Below are 17,017 nucleotides of genomic sequence, written 5' to 3' on the forward strand. Positions count from 1 at the left end.
CACATCCTGGAATTTCACTGCCCCTGAGCCCAGAATGCCATCTCCCTGGCCACAAAATCCTACCTATCCTTTACACACAACTCGTGCCTTCTTCCCCTGACTCGCTCAGCTGAAACTATGGCTGGCTCCTCTGTCATTCTGTCACTTACACAAAGACCTATTAAAGCACTTGTTTTGATGAGTCTCCCTCATGGTTGTGTGTCCATCTCCAGCATGAGACCGTAAACACCATGGAGCAGAGACTGTTCTTACACACTTTTTATATCACTGTCCCCTTACATAGACAGTAAACACTTACATGTGTGTTAAATCTATAGCAAGCATATGTATAAACACATACTCTTAAGGTAATAATGCAAAAGATGGAGAAAGAACTCTGTGACCACTAACTGTTTTCAGTAAGATGTCTGTAACAGTAAAAAATAGATGCCTAACTAGGGCGCCTGGGTGGCTCAGTCAGTTGAGCCTCTGACTTCGGCTCAGGTCATGATCTTATGGTTCGTGAGAGCCGCGTTGGGCTCTGTGCTGACAGCTCAGAGCCTGGAGCCTGCTTCAGATTCTTGGAAGAATGTCTCCCTCTCCGAAGAGGGATGTCTCCCTCTCTCTGCCCTTTCCCCGCTCATGCTCTCTGTCTCTCAAAGATGAATAAACGTTAAAAAAAAAAAAAAATAGATGCCTAACAGTAATAGGACTGGTTCAAAAATTATGGAATACCAAAAAGATGGAATGTTCTGAAACTTTCCAAAACTGATAAACGCCATGCAACAATATGGAAAAGCACATCTGGAATAATCAAGGGGAAAAAACACTTCAGAATATATTTGCTGCACATTTGTTCCAGTTATTTTCCTAAAGCAAGACATAACTGTGTGAGTCTTCTGTTTAAAAATTTTTAAACGCCACCTTCCTCAGCTGGGTCCACATAAGGCTTCCTCCTCCGGCCCTGAGCTTTCTTCTCATCACCCCTTCCACTCTGCCACAGAGATATAGATCATGCTGCAGCAGCCACAGGACCCACAATTTTCTGGGATAGTCCCAATTTAAAACATTTTATACCAACATCACAACTTGTGTCAGACATGTTCTCAAGCCACAGTGGACTATTAGCCAACCCCTGAATCTGCCGTGTTCTGCTGCCTTTGTTCATGCTGTTTCTTTTACTAGGAATGCCCACTCCCATATCCATGACAGTCCATGTTCTACCCACAGTTCAAAGTCCAACTCTAACGCCCCTTTGTAAGGAGGCCTTCCCACATCCCCCCAGTAGAATGGTTGTCTCCCTTGGGAGCACTTCAGTAGCATTTATCAGCCTGCCCCATTCGAGAGCTGGGATGGCAGCCCCATGCTCCTGGCAATGCCACTGCCCCTTCTCGCCTAACAGCTCACATGGCTGATCCATCACAGCACGCTTTTGTGCTGAGGCCAGATGCAGCCCCTGGATCTTAACACAGCATCTTAGGTAGCTGCTTTCAACCGAACAGAGTTGTCAGGTAAGTGGAAATCTTTATGCCGTCTCTGTCTTAGAGTTATTTCTGGTCACGTATGTCTTCCATGCTAGAGTGAGCTCTGGGGGAGCAGAGTGCTCCTCTGTTATCATTAGAGGTGCTCAGTAACGTCTGCTGAGGAGAACTGGTAGGAAATGCAAACAAAAGCACTGTGTTACTACAGTGGGATCGGGGTGGAGTCTCCTTTGCTTGCTTTGCTATACTGTTGTTTCAGTAAACAAAAATGTTTTCAAATGGAGGACAATCACAGTGTAGGAAGCAGAGATCAGGGAGGAAAGAAGGGACCATGGCTGAGGATGGTCTGGGTACAGCACACATACCTCACGACTGGATTTCCGTGGTACAGGATATAAATACCAGCCTCCTTATTTGAAAAGATTTGATTGTTCCGGATGACGCCTTTCCCATTGCCAAGGACAACAATGCCAGAACGAAGGCCGTGGTGGATCTGGTTACACTACAAGGGAACAGGAGACACCACAGAAGACAGATCAGACCTGCCAGCAAGAAACCGAGTGCTCAACTGCCAGCCCACAGCAGGGCCGGGGTGAACACAGTGGAGAAGGCGCCCCTGAAGCCCCCTGCCTAGCACATGACGAAGTGAATGGGCCACGCTGCTGCCCTGGTGCACACATGCAAAGCTGTAAGTGAGAATCCAGAGAGAGGAGTCTTCAGTGCCCCGCCTCTTGCTCTCCATCCGCAAGGCATGCTACTGAACACTGCTGAGCCTCCAGAGTCCTCCAAACACAATACTCCAGCCAGGCCACACGGTCCAGGGTCCAGGGAGCTCAGCACCCCACTACATGACAACGTTGGCCACGTGCAGTCCCAAGCGGGCCACCTCCAGGGAAGAGTGAGAGCCATTTGGCTCCTACTCCCCACTTCCCATTCAGGGAAGGCCTGTGGAAAGGTGTGGCTCTGGGGAGCCTGATTGTTCCATGGGGCATGAGATCACAGAAGCTGTATGTGCTACAAACAAAGACCCTTAGATTTATTTCGAATATCTCTTTGTACGCATGGGGATGCTGGCCGAAGGCCATACAGTATGCAGCAGAGCCAGATCTGAAACCTAGTTCTCCTGCTTCCCAGTTAGCTGCTTTTGTGCAGCGACATTTTCAGGTCATAATAAATGATAATAAAATTGTTTCACTCTGTTAATTTAGAGCCTAAATACATTCCTATACTTAAACCAGGAAGTTAGCTGTTTCTCTTCCAAAACGATTTCACAGAAGCAAAGTTCTAGTTTGCTTTAAAACGTTCCACGCTGTAAGCAATCCTATTCTTACTCACTTTCCAGATTTTCTCCTGAAGGATTTGGCAGACTCACCAGGGCAACCACTGCCTAACACAAGTCCCTCACACGGTTGTGAAAAGCGAAGAGCTTGGAGAGAGAAGCGTAAGCAGTGGCATTTCCATCCCCACACCCTTTCACGAAGCCAGGACAGAAACATAACGCCCCCTTCCCCTCCACCTGCTAAACTGGCCTGTCCCCTCTGTCCCTGGGAAGGCAAACTCCTCTCATCTCTCTGGCAACAGTGGCATTCATTTCCTCAGGCAAGGCCCGTGCATCAGACGCCAGCTGCATGGCAGAAATACAGTGAGAGGAAGGGGCTGAAAGAGGACGCTGGCTAGGCGTGTCTTTTTAAATATAGTTAGGAACTTTCCTTCATCTGCATAGTTAGGAACTTTCCTTCATCTGCATTGGCGAGGGTGGATTTTTTTTTTTTTAATGTTTATTTAGTTTTGAGAGAGAGAGATAAGGAGCACATGGGGGGTGGTGGGGTAGAAAGAGAAGGCGACAGAGGATCCGAAGCAGGCTCTGTGCTGACAGTAGTGAGCCCAACGTGGGTTTATTTTTTTATTTTTATTTTTATTTTTATTTTTTTTTAATTTTTTTTAATGTTTTTATTTATTTTTGAGACAGAGAGAGGCAGGGCATGAGCAGGGGAGGGGCAGAGAGAGAGGGAGACACAGATCTGAAGCAGGCTCCAGGCTCTGCGCTGTCAGCACAGAGCCCGACGCGGGGCTTGAACTCACGGACTGTGAGATCATGACCTGAGCCGAAGCCGGACGCTTAACCGACTGAGCCACCCAGGCGCCCCCCAACGTGGGTTTAGAACTTACAAACTGTGAGATCGTGACCTGAGCCGAAGTTGGATGCTCAACCGACTGAGCCACCCAGGCACCCCAAGGGCAGTCTAATATAATGGGTTAAGAACATCGATCCTGAGTCAGGACGGCCTGGATTCAAATCCCAGCTCTGTCACTAGTTGTATGATTTGGGGAGGCATCTTTAGTGTCTCTTTATGCCTCAATGTCTTTATCCATAAAATGGAATATTAATTCTACCACACAGGGTGTGGTAAAGATTAAACCACAAATAAATACATACATACAAAGTGATAAGCACTAGGCATAAAGGCAGATATTACTTTTTCAAGGCCATAAGAAGTCTGGGCCATTCCTTAGTTCCTGGAATATGTGTGTCTAAGGGAAGGCCTGAGCAGAAAAAGGCCTCTCATGTCACTGGTCCTATCTTCTACCATTTCAAGTGGCTTTCACATTGGTGTAAAATCAAATCCACATGGCTTCACAACATTCATGAGACAAATAATCTTCAGAACTAAACATCATAAATGTCCTTTTTATAGTGAAGAATGATCTAACGTTTTAGTTAGATCCAGGTATCTTGCAGGGCAGATACAATATCTTTATTCTTCTCAAACTCAAAGCCAACCAGAACCTATCAGAGCTGAGGAAGTGCTCTGTGACATTTCCCTGTCTATCTGGTCCTCTTTTTTCCTGACAAGGAGACTGTAGGGAGGTGATTTATTCAAAGCCATTCCTATTACGTGAAGAAAGAAGACAGAGAGTCACAAGCACACACAGAGAAAAGGCCAGGGACCACTTGCAAACAGGAAGCAATATAAATTCAAGGTGGCAACACTTATTTAAATAATCTCAGAAAAGGCTTCTGAAAAGAAGCTACTCTGAAAAGAGCATGAAGACAGAGAAAAGTACCAGTATGAGTGGGTTGGACTTTTTCCGGATGTCTACTCCTGCCTCCGCATTGTGGTAAATGTTGTTGCCAGCGATCAAGCCTCCGCCCTCCAAGCGAAGAAAGATGCCTGACGCTCTGCAGCGGTGAATGTCATTCCTGAGCATGACGATCTAGGCAGAAAAGAGAAAGCCATTTGTTTTCTTGTCACAGGTTTTTTTAAAAAACCTTTTTTTAAAAGAACACCTGAGTCCTTTCTTTACCATCTGCTCCCTCCCTGCTATTCCACCACCAGACAAGGATGGCCTCTTCCCACCTGGTGTGCTCCCAGGAGCTGAGGAGCTCTGTGCCCTGCCTGCCTCTGCCCTGTAGGCTCCTTACCAGCCACAGTGGTTCGTTAATAAAACCTGGACCTAAGCTCAGCCCCGTGCCCCGTGTTCACAACTTGTGAACAGAACAAATGGCTCAGGGAATGGAAAGGACCCTCAGAGAAGATGGGATTTAGTGGTCTTCAAACTCTACATGCACTGGGGTTACATGGAGATCTCCCCAGGTTCCAAGGGCACAGCTAACAACGAATGGAACCAAGGTCCACATGTGCCTTTGCTAAAGTCACTTGTCTGAGGGGTGTCTAGGTGGCTCAGTTAAGTGTCCGACTCTTGATTTCTGCTCAGGTCATGATCTCACGGTTCATGAGATCGAGCCCTGTGTCTGGCTCTGCATTGACAGCCCGGGAGCCTGTTAGAATTCTCTCTCTCTGCCCATGCCCCACTCACACTTGCTCTCTCTCAAAATAAAGTTTAATAACATAAAAAAAAAATAACAATAAAATAAAATTCACCTGCTTGAGAAAGCACCTGAGGATAACCTCCCCACTTTCCCTTTCACTTTATGAGACAAAGGCCTATTCTTGTCCATTCTGAATCTTTCTTGGGTGTATTATCCTGGGGTGCTCCTTAGTTTGGAGTTCTAAGGGAAACAATTAGAAGCACTGGTACAAGGAAGCATTTAAACAAGGTACTACAACCCAGCACAGAGCTTATTTAAGGGAATGATTGCCATTTACATTTTCTTTTTATACTTAATAGGTATAAAGATTCAGAATATATTTGTATTGTTCTAAGCAATTGCGGATTAATAATAAAAACATATATCAGGATAAACTGTACACTACTAGTAAATAATAGACTACATTAAAATAAAAGTCTAGGGGTGCCTGGGTGGCTCAGTTGGTTAAGTGTCTGACTTCGGCTCAGGTCGTGATCTCATAGTTTGTGAGTTCAAGCCCCACGTCGGGCTCAGTGCTGGCGGCTCAGAGCCTGGAGCCTGCTTCAGATCTGTGTCTCCTTCTTTCTCTGCCCCTCCCCTGCTTGCACTCTGTCTCTGTCTCTCTCAAAAATAAATAAACATAAAATAAAATAAAATAAAATAAAATAAAATAAAATAAAATAAAATAAAATAAAATAAAATAAAATAAAATAAAATAAAAGTCTAGGAGGGTAAGGTACAATGGAAGTCCAGTTTCAAAGGGAAGCTGTTTAGGACAGAGAACGCTGACCAGAGCAGTCACTGCTCCCCCACTTACAAGAACAGAATCAGATAATGCACAAAAATACAGCCTTTCTTGAACGTGTCAGAAAACTGAGGTTGCAGGGCAGCCAACAAGCCTGAAATCCAAGGAAAACAGGCACCTCCCAGGAGACAAGATGGGAGCACTTGCCTGCACAGCTGCATATGGAGCCACATGAACCGGTAAGGATTCAGCTACAGGGTTCAGTGCATTGTTGAAGGCCAAGTGTGAACCAGTGTGAGAGTGCAGAAGCCCTGGGAGTAGGTGTATCCACTTCTCCAGAGACCTTGTGAAATGCTCACAAGGAAAGACCGGGGGACAGGACAAGAGACTGAGGACAGATAGCCTCCCACATGGTGGAGGCGTGGGGGAAAAGAAGAGCAGCTACTACTGTAGGAAAGTACTAAGCCCCTCTTTGAATTTTCTCTCCAACTTCCCTATAGAACAAGTCTTCAGCAGTGGGGGGAAGGGCAGCAAACCCTGTCATGGAAGGGAAAGAGAAAACCCCATCTTGGGCCCAGATATTTAGAACCTCCCTAATGCTGGGGGTGAGGCAGGACCATTGGAAAGTGCCTACTTCCAAGACCCATAGACACAGCACCTGCCTAAGACTAAGGACAAACTGGGACACAGGAGAAAACCTCCCACCAGCCCAGAGCCACAAGTGAACACAATCTGCTGGGAGGGGTGAGACCATGGAGACAGTCCCCCCAACCCCCTGAGAAACAAAGAGAAGACCCTAAAAGCAGAGGAAAAAACCAGCATACAGTAAAGAAGAACATGAAAAATGCTGAGGATAATCATAACAACAAAACCTGAACTAGCTTAATCCTGACTAGACTGACCCCAAACCTGGCCCTCTAAAGGCCTAGCATGAGAAGAGGTGTGCCCATTTCCACACATAAATGTGATTGACCTCAATTTCTACTTTCCCAGATACTTGACTTTCAACTAAAAATGGTAAGATACACAAAACAGCAAGAAAAACATCACAGTTTTCTTTGTGGAGTCCCAAGCAACTGGGCTTTCTGCCAGCCTTACTCTCTGGAGATGTTCTAGAAGGCAGGGAAGGGTGGCTGCCCTCTGGCCACTGGATCAAGGCTTTGCTTCTAGGCATGGGACTAGCTCAGCAGGTCCTGCACTCCCTGCACGCCCACAGCTCCTGCTTGTATGAACGCCACTTAGCATATAATTGTACCTGATGCTGGGTACTCATGAGAAACCATGGATTTTTTTTTTTTTAAGTCAAAAATCAGGAATATCAGTTTCTCAGGTTCCTTGCTAGAGACTCACAAGGAACTACAGGCTGCACAATTTCTTCCCAAAGCCTCTGGAAGCAACAGTTCAAAAGGGCTCCAAGTAAGGCTGTGTAACTTTTCATTTCTCCTTTTCGATGACTCTCAGCTACCATCTGCTCCCAAGTCTGCATGGCAGGGTGCATCTCTCCAAAGCTCCAGAACCCAGGAAACCAGACAGCACCTCTGCTAGATGTCAGAAATGCTCCAAACTCAGCATGCCCGGAACTGAACTCAGCATCTCTCTCCATGTCCTAATCTCCCATGTTCCTGCTATTGTCTCAGCCACTCAGGCCAGAAATCTAGGCCTCAGGGCTTTGACTACTCCCTCCTAAAGCCCTCCTTCCTACCTCTCCAGACTGCCCTGTCCCCTCCAGTTTCTGAATCACAATTCTCCACTGCCCCTCATTGATCTTGCCTCTTGCCTAGTTCCCCTCCATTCCATTCTCCAGAAAGCTGACAGCATGAACTCTTCACATACAGATCTGACCATAGTTTTCTGCTTAAAATCTGTCGGCGAGTTCCCATTGCCTCATGGCAAACTCCAATCTCTATGGCAAGACCTCTGTGCCTCAGCTAGCTGACTCCCTTATCGCACAGCCTCCCCTGAACCTCTGGCCGTCTGAGTTACTTGTAACTCCCTAAATGCGTGGTGTCCTTTCTCACATCTGGGCCTTCACACACACACCTCCACGGTCTCATAGCCTCCCCTTGCCAACTTCTACTCCTCCTGGGAAGCTCAGCCTGGGCACTGCTTCTCCAAGAGACCTTTCCCTGAGGCTGGGCTCCTATGCCACCCATGGTACCTCCATCATAGCATCTCTCACACCGGACTTTAAAAAAATAAACAAAAAACATTTGTTGAGCACTTGCTATGTGCCAGACATACTACTAAGCACTTTATATATATGACCTTAGTTCATCCTTACTGCACCTTGGAGACAGGTAGTATCTATTAGTCGAAAGGACACATTGCTAATAAGGGGCAGAGCCAGAATTTGACTCAGAAGCCATACCCCTGGTAAGTATACTAGGTGGGAGGGTGGGGGGAGACCCTCCTGGAGGGCTCGGACCAGATCCTATCATCGCGGTACCTGAGAGCAAAACTATCACCCACCCTTTTTATCTGACCATTATCTCTTATTTTCTATAGGCTGATATTGTGCTTTCCTGGTAACATCATCTAAAATCCTCTTTGGAAGTGGACTGGGCAAAATGCAATTCAATGCGATTGCTGCTAACTGTTCTAGAGGGCTGCAGAGATCTGCAAGACTCCCAGGTGACACATGTGCAGTGCCCCTCAGCTTACTAGGTGCTTTGGCAATATTAAGGTACTGGATCCTCACAAACCCCAGTGAGGGAGGCAAGTCAGGGAAGCTTGTTTCCATTTTACAGAAGAGGACAGTAATGCTCATGGTGGATCAGAGGAGAGGCAAGATTCAAACTCAGGAGCTAGGCCATGCTTTCTTCCAAAAGGCCATGTCTTTCCTCTGAGAGGCTGTTCCTGTGCTCAGTGGCTTGCAGGATCTGTAGACTGTCCTGCGGCACCCTGAAGAGCCTGCAGGGTGATGACTGTATCAGGGGCAGGATGGACTTAGCATAAAGTCCAAATATCTCATAGGGGCTTTTCAGGCCCTGGGCAAGGTGGCTTCTGCTCGTCTCCCCTGCCTCATTTCCAACCACTCCTCCCTCCCCAGAACACTGTTGAATTCAGCCCCACACCCAGGCCCCAGTGCAGAATGTTCTGGCTGCCTAGAATGCCCTCACTCTGTACCCCCTTTTCACCACATGCACACTATTTTGCTTGGCTGTCCACTACTCGTCCTACAGCTTAGACACCTCTTCTGGGGAGCCTTCTCTGGTTTGGATCAAAGCCAGTAATCATATGTCCCTCAATTTTCTCTCATCCAGCTAAAGAGCCCTTGTTCCTTCTTCTAGGACTAGGGGGACATGGTTGAAAGCAGCATGACATAGCAAAAGGAGTTGGAAGACCTGGGTTCTAGTCTCAGTTCTGCCACTAACTTGCTGTGTGACCCTGAGTAAGTCACATTCCCCTTCTGGGCCCTGTTTCCTCTTCTGTAAAATGGGAACAATAGTTTCTGCTCTATCCAAACCAGATGATGGAACATAAGATAAGGGTGTGTTAGAAGCTTGTATAAAGATGCTTTAAAAAAATAGCCTTCCTATGTATAGCCACAGGAGCCTATCTCATCAATCAAAATCATGTTCCCAGTGACCCAGGAAGGCCTCATGAATTTGCAGAGTGAGCCTTATGACAGCACCTTGCTGTTATGTATACACCGCACTGCATAAGTCAGGTTCCGGAAGATGTTTCCTTCCATCTTGGCTCGGCCATAGGAGCAAACGAAGACGCCTCCCTTTCCGTCCCGGAAGAGGCACTTGCGGATGAGGCAGCCCTGCACGGAGCTGGCCAGTGCCATGGCCTCCTTGTCCTTCTGCAGCTCCTGCTGCAGAGAGTTCAGCACTAGGCAACTGGGCAGCTGAATGGATGCTCCTGGAAGTGGTGGGCCTAGAAAGGAGCCCCCCAGTACAGGGCGTGGGCCTTGCACTTGGTAGGACAGTCTGTATGTGAGCTGGTCCTCGTCCTCATCCTCACCACTAGGACTCAGGCCTCCATCGCTGCTGTCTGGGGTCTGGGCCACCCTTTCCCCATCACTGCCCACCTCTGCCTCCTGTGAGCCAGCCTTGGAGCCTGGCTTTGGGGAGGTAGAAGCTGGGCTGGTAGGGCTTTGGCTGCCTTCAATGACAATGTCACAGGTCCTTGGGCTCCAAGCCTGGTCCCTGCTCTCCAGGTCCAGGGACATTAAAGAGTCAGAATCCTCCGTGGGTAGCACACTGGGGGAGGACTTGATAAGCCCTAGTAGATACTTGTAGGCCCAGTTTTTGTCTGCAGATGGGTGGCCCTCCACAGTCACAGAGTTGTTTTCACTGCCCACAAATTCACAGTTTTCCAGGACACACAGGGGCACATTGTGCAGGAAAACATGGGTGTTTTTGAAGGTGCAAAACTTCACTTGGCAGGTGCCTGGGCCATGGACCTGGATATGCCCATTCTCAAAGTTGCAGTTGTCAAATTGGACATGACCCGATGTTGTCTGAGGAATAAAAAAGAGAGAGTGGATAAAACAGGGATGAGAATTACTTTGTTAGGCAGTACTCTAACTGCTCTTTAAGGAGGGTGGAGCACGGAGAGGCCATTTGTCCTGCTGATCCTATCCTCCATCCCCCCAAACCCCCCCCCCCACCAGGGCATGTGTCAGGCCCCCGGACAGGAAGCTGCACTGTATCAGAGCGGTGAAAATTTGGAGTTGCCTGCCTTTCCCTCCTTCTAATCCCAAAGGGAGGGGGATGAAAGTAGAAACGGATAATGGCAGGAAAAAGTTCACACCGTGCAGCAGGGCCCTTCCTAAAGACCTCAAATATGAAGTAAATTCTCCCAATACTCAAGAAATGCTTAGTGAGAACATAAACTTTGAGGGGTAAGGATGGGGAAGAGGGAAGAAGCTGAATGCTCAGAAGGATGCTGTGTGAAATGGATCAATGGTAACCAGGAGAAGGAATGTCACTATAGAGATGATACGGAATAACAGGGACAGCTTTGAACTGTGAGAAACACAAGAACTGGTTGGGATTTGAGCATGACTTTACTGTGACCCCTGAAGGGGGAGGGAATCCTAAAGTGGTATCTCGGTTATGTGAAGGAAGTGTGAGGTCACGAGGTGCTGTGCTAGGTCTCAACCCTTCAGCCCACTTTCCATTCACCATCTTCTCTCAGCCCTGCAGCACCCCACAGAGCATCAGCTTGGTGTCTGAACTTAGGACAGAGCCAGGCAGAACCCTGAGGGCTAACAGAAGACAGGCCAGGAGGGGCTGAGCCCTGCCTGGGCTGGGGCAGGCAGTACGGGATGCCCAGCCACAGGTACTGGGAAAGAATCCAGCCTGTCTGGCAACTGGAACATAGCAGGGACTACAGCAAAGGACAGCAGGCTACGTCCCTAAAGAGGGGGATGAGGTATGCTGCCACAGCTGGGCAGCACTGAGCAGTGGTTAAGATGGGCTCTGGAGTCTGACTGCATGGGGCACTCCCATCTCTGCCTCTTTCAAGTATGTTACCTTGGATAGGACTTCACCTCTCTGAGGCTCAGTTTCTTTGTCTGCAATAGGGGGCTTACCAGCTAACGAAGCAAAAGGCGGAGAGCCAGATACAAAGTTGGCACCTAATAAAAATTAGCTATCGTTACCTGGGGTCAGGGACACAAAGGACAGAGACTCCTCTCGGGGAGGGAAGTGCTGAACCCCACAGCACCACTACCCTGAGCCCCTCAGCTCCCAGGCCTGACTGAGAAGCCCAGCCACTCTGTATTCCTGAAAAGTAACTGTTTCTGGATTTCATGCTAAATGCCACCAGATGGATTTGAACTGTAAAATGAGGGAATGTTCCATGATTCCACTGAGTGATCCAGACACATCCACCCCATGAACAGTTTCTACATTCTCTAGCAGTGACCACCCTTGAAAGCCTGGCCTGGACCTTACTTGCCTTAACCTCTGTAAATTCTTCCTTATGGCTAAGTTAATTTTTTCTAGCTAGAATTTAAGTCTATTTTCTTTTACTTGGTCCTCTCTGTAGATGAACACCAGCTCTCTGGAGATGCACAGCTGTTGTTAGGGTTCTCCTCAGAAGTCACTGAAAACTGCTGTGAAATCACTCTGGCCTTTGCATTTTTCAGGCAAGGTCATCCTAGCCCCTGTCCTGTTTTCAGTTAAAAGACAATCACGAGTGGAGCACTGATACATGCCAAGCATTAAGCCAGATGGTGGGCTGGGCTACAGAGAAGTGTTAAGGCCAGGCCCCCACCCTATGAGGGTCTGCAGCTGCACTTCTAAGGGGGAAGGAGAGGCTGAAACCAACATTTTACCCTCAGAGTAAATGGAAACATCGAAGGTCTGGAATCAAACTTTCTTCTGGGTCTACAGACCCACATAGGAATCATTCATCAGTCCTTCTGAAACAATCTAGGCCTAAAAAGTAGGCTTTTAGGTTTCCAAGGAATCCAACACAATGTAACTTCAAAGGGGCTTACAATTTGAGTTCTGGATTTCAGTTCTAACTTCACTAATTATGCATTTGAGAAAGTTACTTAGCAGCATCTCTGAGCTTTTTAGTGCCCCTCATCTGCAAAATGGGGATCCCACGTGTACTACCTACCACGAATGTTTGTTGTGGGGATCAAATGAAGTCACCGATGCAAAGTCACCTAGATTATCAATATAGGCTTTGGATCCTAGCTCTGTCTCTTACTATGTCACTTAATCTTGCTGAGCCTCAGTTTGCTCATCTATAAAACCGGAGGACACTACACATCTTACTAATGGCGGTAAAGCATACGCCAGGCACACAGTCAGTGCACCATAAACGACTGGTAGTATAGCGATCATTACAAACTTGAGGGACAATTTGTTGTTACTGGTAGAATAGTGGCAACATAATTATTATTGATTAGGTACAAAGTTTACATATTACAATGTTTCTATGCAAGGTAAAGCTGTAAACCGCTCTGCCAGGACCTACCAACGCGTCAATACATACGTTGCTTTGAATACAGCCTGTGTGCTCTGTGTTACCAGAGGATATGTGTTGGGCTGGTATTTCCTGAGCCTCTCTCAAGTCACTCTTGGTGAAAGCCTGACCTTCCTTGATCCTCCTTCACAGGGTGGGGCTGACATGCTAAAGGTCATTGGTCCTGCATAGCCTCCCCTGGCTTTGCCTATCTCTGAGCATGAAGTGTTGTTCTCTGCTTCCTGCAACCATGTGGCATACTCCCAGATTTGGCTTTCCCACCTAGCTACTCCCCTGTGGTTCAAGTGCGTCCAGTGGGGAAGAGGAATACAAAGCAGTTCGGGCTCTGAGTCCTTGGCTTATTTTTTAATACAGTTTTGCCAGGAATAAAGCAGAATGTTGATTGTTACTGTGTCCATTTCTTAACTGGTGCAGAGGAGCGTGTTACAGGAATAACGACAAAACTCTTAATTCCAACAAAAAGGGGTTGCAAACCCACTAAAAAGAGGCCAAAGCCCAGGGTCAGGACTGGAGAGGCCACCTATCTGGATATGGACACCCACCTTAAACATGAAAGGGGAGAACCAGGCCGGCATGAAGACAAGGTTGCACAGGCGTGTGGTGGAGCAGTGCTGATCAATGCTGGCTAGCAGGGCCACTTCACCCAACTTCCCGTGGCCTACAATCTCCACAGGTACCTTCAGGATGATTTCACCTTGCTCTTCATACACACCTGGGAATAGCACAATTCGGTCATACAGGCTAGCCATGGCCAAGGCACTGCCCAGGCTGTCAAACTCATGGCCTGGCCCAACACTCAGGGTACGGCGTTCCCTCCTCCGGCGAAATAGAGAAAAGCAGACAGAGGACTCCAAGTCCAGGGCATTCTTGGTCCATGTCTTAGAGGCAAGGTAATGTTGCTTGAAGGCCTCCCTCCAAGACTCAGGCTCCACATCGGGCTGGTTGGGCCAGTTTGGGTGGCGGCATTCGGTGCATCCCAGACACAGCTGCCGCCAGCGGGTGCTGTCGAGACTGAGGATCAGGTCATACCAGGCTCTGCACACCAGGCTGCAACGGCCCAGGTCGGGAAGGTGCAGATAGGCTAAGATCATGCGCCACAGCTCCAAGGGGAGACCACCGGCCTCCATGGTCACCTGGGAGCAAACACAAAACCAAAGAGGTTTTTGTTGACCCCTCTTACAGTTCCTCTTTTTTTTTTTTTTTAACGTTTATTTATTTTTGAGACAGAGAGAGACAGAGCATGAACGGGGGAGGGTCAGAGAGAGGGAGACACAGAATCTGAAACAGGCTCCAGGCTCTGAGCCGTCAGCACAGAGCCTGACGCGGGGCTCGAACTCACGGACTGCGAGATCATGACCTGAGCCGAAGTCGGCGGCTTAACCGACCGAGCCACCCAGGTGCCCCCAGTTCCTCTTCTTAAAATATTCCCTGCCTTCTCATGACCCCAAGGGTGTGCAAGAGAACAGGGCCCAGCCAATCATAGAGCTCCATCCCCTCAATCAGGATCCTCCTCTGGGATTGTTCCACCTGGAATCAGCAGGCAAGACTTTCTTTTCTCTTGGTCAGAAACTAAGGATATAACCCCCAAACTGCTGTTCAGCCATTTTCCCCACTTGTGGAAAGAACCTTGTGGGTACCAGAGCCAGGCAGAGATGAGGAGATGAAAGATGAAAATTGAGAAAGAAAGAAAAAAAGCGATCACACGTATATGTGTCCTGGTGGTACTGACTCCACACTCCTGAAGCTGCTCTGGAATATGCAGTTCTTTCCTCACTTCCAGGAGGTACCTCAATGGCCTTCTAATAAATTCCCTTTTTTGCTCAAGTTAGTTTGATTTGGGTTTCTATGACTTGTAACAAGGTTTTGGACTAATACAGAAGGGAACCCACCTTTCACTGTTTCAGTCCTAGAGCTCTGGACTTCCCAGACTCCCAGGGAAGGGACCTCTATTTCTTCACAGCAAGAGGAATGAGAACTGAGGCAGTGAGTGTCCGTCTGTCTGCCTCTCTTCATTACCAGATCACATAATTACACTGTACTCCCATGTGAGGCAGCCTCAGGAAAGACTGATGCTGGGTCAGGCTGTGAGTTTTGGTCCTGGCTCTGTGGCTGGTTACTGATGCAACCCTGTGTCCTAAACACCTACCATGCTGGCTGCCCAGCCATCTGCACCCTTGCTTTCTGCCCCACCAACAATTTACCCCACATGTTTAGAGATTCAGAGCTCCCTGGTAGTTCTGTCTGTGGAACACTACTCCCCAGGCCCTTAGCAGCATATAGTTGGGATGCTGGATGGCTCCAACTGGACCACTGAAATCTCCACTGGAATAGGATTTGCAATTCTAGAATCAGGTTGACTTCTTTCCTGAATGGAGAAGAACGAAAGGCTTCTTTCCTGAGCCATAAACTCAGGAAGAGTTGCTAATGACCATTTTCTTTGGGGCGGGGAGGGGGGGAAGAAGGGCAGAAGAAGCTAGTCTATATTGAGAGAAGAACAAATTGGAGACAAAGAAATGAGCAGAGAAAAGGGCAGAAACCATGCCAGTTCCTCTATGGCACTCCAGGTCACGGCTCCAACCTATGCTTAAGGCTCAGCTTTATCCTTGCCTTTTGAATTCCATCAGCTAGCTCTGTGCTCTTGTGATAAATTCTCCTTTTTGGTTAAGTTGGCTTCATTGAATTTCTGTCATTTATACCTAGCTAAAGCCCTCTCATTTATGAGTGTCAATTTCCCCACCTAAAAAACAAGAGGACTGTGTTAGATGACCTAGAGCAACTTCCAAGTCTGAAACCCTATAAAGGCTCTAGACAACTAGAAACTCAAACTGGAAATAGGGCAGACTTCACAGCCAACTGTAATCCAGTTGTTAACCTCTTCAGGGCCTTGGTTTTCCTCCCCATTTTATGAAAATGATGATCATACCCGTCACCTACCTAGGCCCAGGAAGGCTAGAAGCACAAATGTGTGATTATGTCTGCAAGATTTCTGAGAGTCATTATGACAGGTGTGACTTTACCTTTACAGATTGGTATGAGGGCCTGGGTAGGTAGGTTTTTCTATAACGATCACCCAGTGACACTTTACTAAGTCCTCAGCAGCAATGGAGAAAAGCTGGGCTCTCGACTGGTAAGCATTACAGAGCAAAGACTGGGCTCCTGATAGCTGTCACTCTCTCAAATGAACACTGCTTTATTCACAGTGTGAATGGGTCTCTGTGACACCCGTGTCCTGTTCCTCACCTCCTTCTTTAGCCATACCTCTTAGGCTTTTTAAGACAAAAGTGGTTTTTTTGTTTTTTTTTTTTAATTTATTCATTTCAAGAGAGCAAGAGTGAGAGAGAGAGAGAACTAGAGGGGGAGGGGTAGAGAGAGAAGGGACAGAGGATCTGAAGCAGGCTCCAAGCTGACAGCAGAGAGCCCAATGTGGGGCTTGACTCACAAACCATGAGATCATGAACTGAGCCGAAGCCAAATGCTTTAAGCTAAGACTGAGCCACCCAGGCACCCCCAGAAAATTGGTCTTCCCTCCTTCTCTAACTATTGTAAGAAAGTACGTATAGCTAGGTGATCATATCCCTTGGCTTCAACTACAAAATCTGAATCTCTAGCCCCAATAGTCTCTCTCAGGCCTTCCATACATGGGTACCCAATTGCCTGCTGAGCATTTCTATCTGTATGTTCCACAGATACTAAAAATTCAGCATTGTACCAGAACCTCAACTTCCACTTCTGGCCATGACAAAATAACTGGAACTAGATTCTCCCTCCTGCCATGAAAAACTATAAAGTTGCTCTGGGGGCACCTGGGTGGCTCAGTTGATTAAACACCTGACTCTTGAATTTGGCTCAGGTCATGATCTCAAAGTCATGAGATCAAGCCCTGTGCCAGGCTCCATGCTGAGTGTGGAGACTGCTTGGGATCCTCTCTCTCCATCTCTGCCCCTCCCCCCAACTCTCTCTCCCAAAATACATAAACTTAAAAAAAAAAAAACCTATAAAGTTGCTCTGAATATATGCTTTCAGGCACTGAACAGCAAGCTGTGCAGG

General features: G+C 47.6%; 1 protein-coding gene across 1 annotated transcript in view; it reads right to left on the minus strand.

Annotated features, from left to right (window-relative positions):
- Positions 1-17,017, minus strand: part of FBXO10 (F-box protein 10) — a 51,334-nt gene that overhangs the window by 11,486 nt on the left and 22,831 nt on the right. The window contains exons 2-5 of the mRNA XM_047098928.1: positions 13,513-14,103; positions 9,651-10,484; positions 4,527-4,676; positions 1,826-1,962 (exon numbers count right to left, since the gene is read on the minus strand). Coding sequence (XP_046954884.1) covers positions 1,826-1,962; positions 4,527-4,676; positions 9,651-10,484; positions 13,513-14,103 — 1,712 coding nt within the window. The remainder of the gene's footprint in view (positions 1-1,825; positions 1,963-4,526; positions 4,677-9,650; positions 10,485-13,512; positions 14,104-17,017) is intronic.

This window comes from Lynx rufus, unplaced genomic scaffold, assembly GCF_022079265.1.
Source record: "Lynx rufus isolate CCGP_SWC_20201006 ecotype Redwood Valley unplaced genomic scaffold, mLynRuf1.p SCAF_10, whole genome shotgun sequence".
NCBI lineage: Eukaryota > Metazoa > Chordata > Mammalia > Carnivora > Felidae > Lynx > Lynx rufus.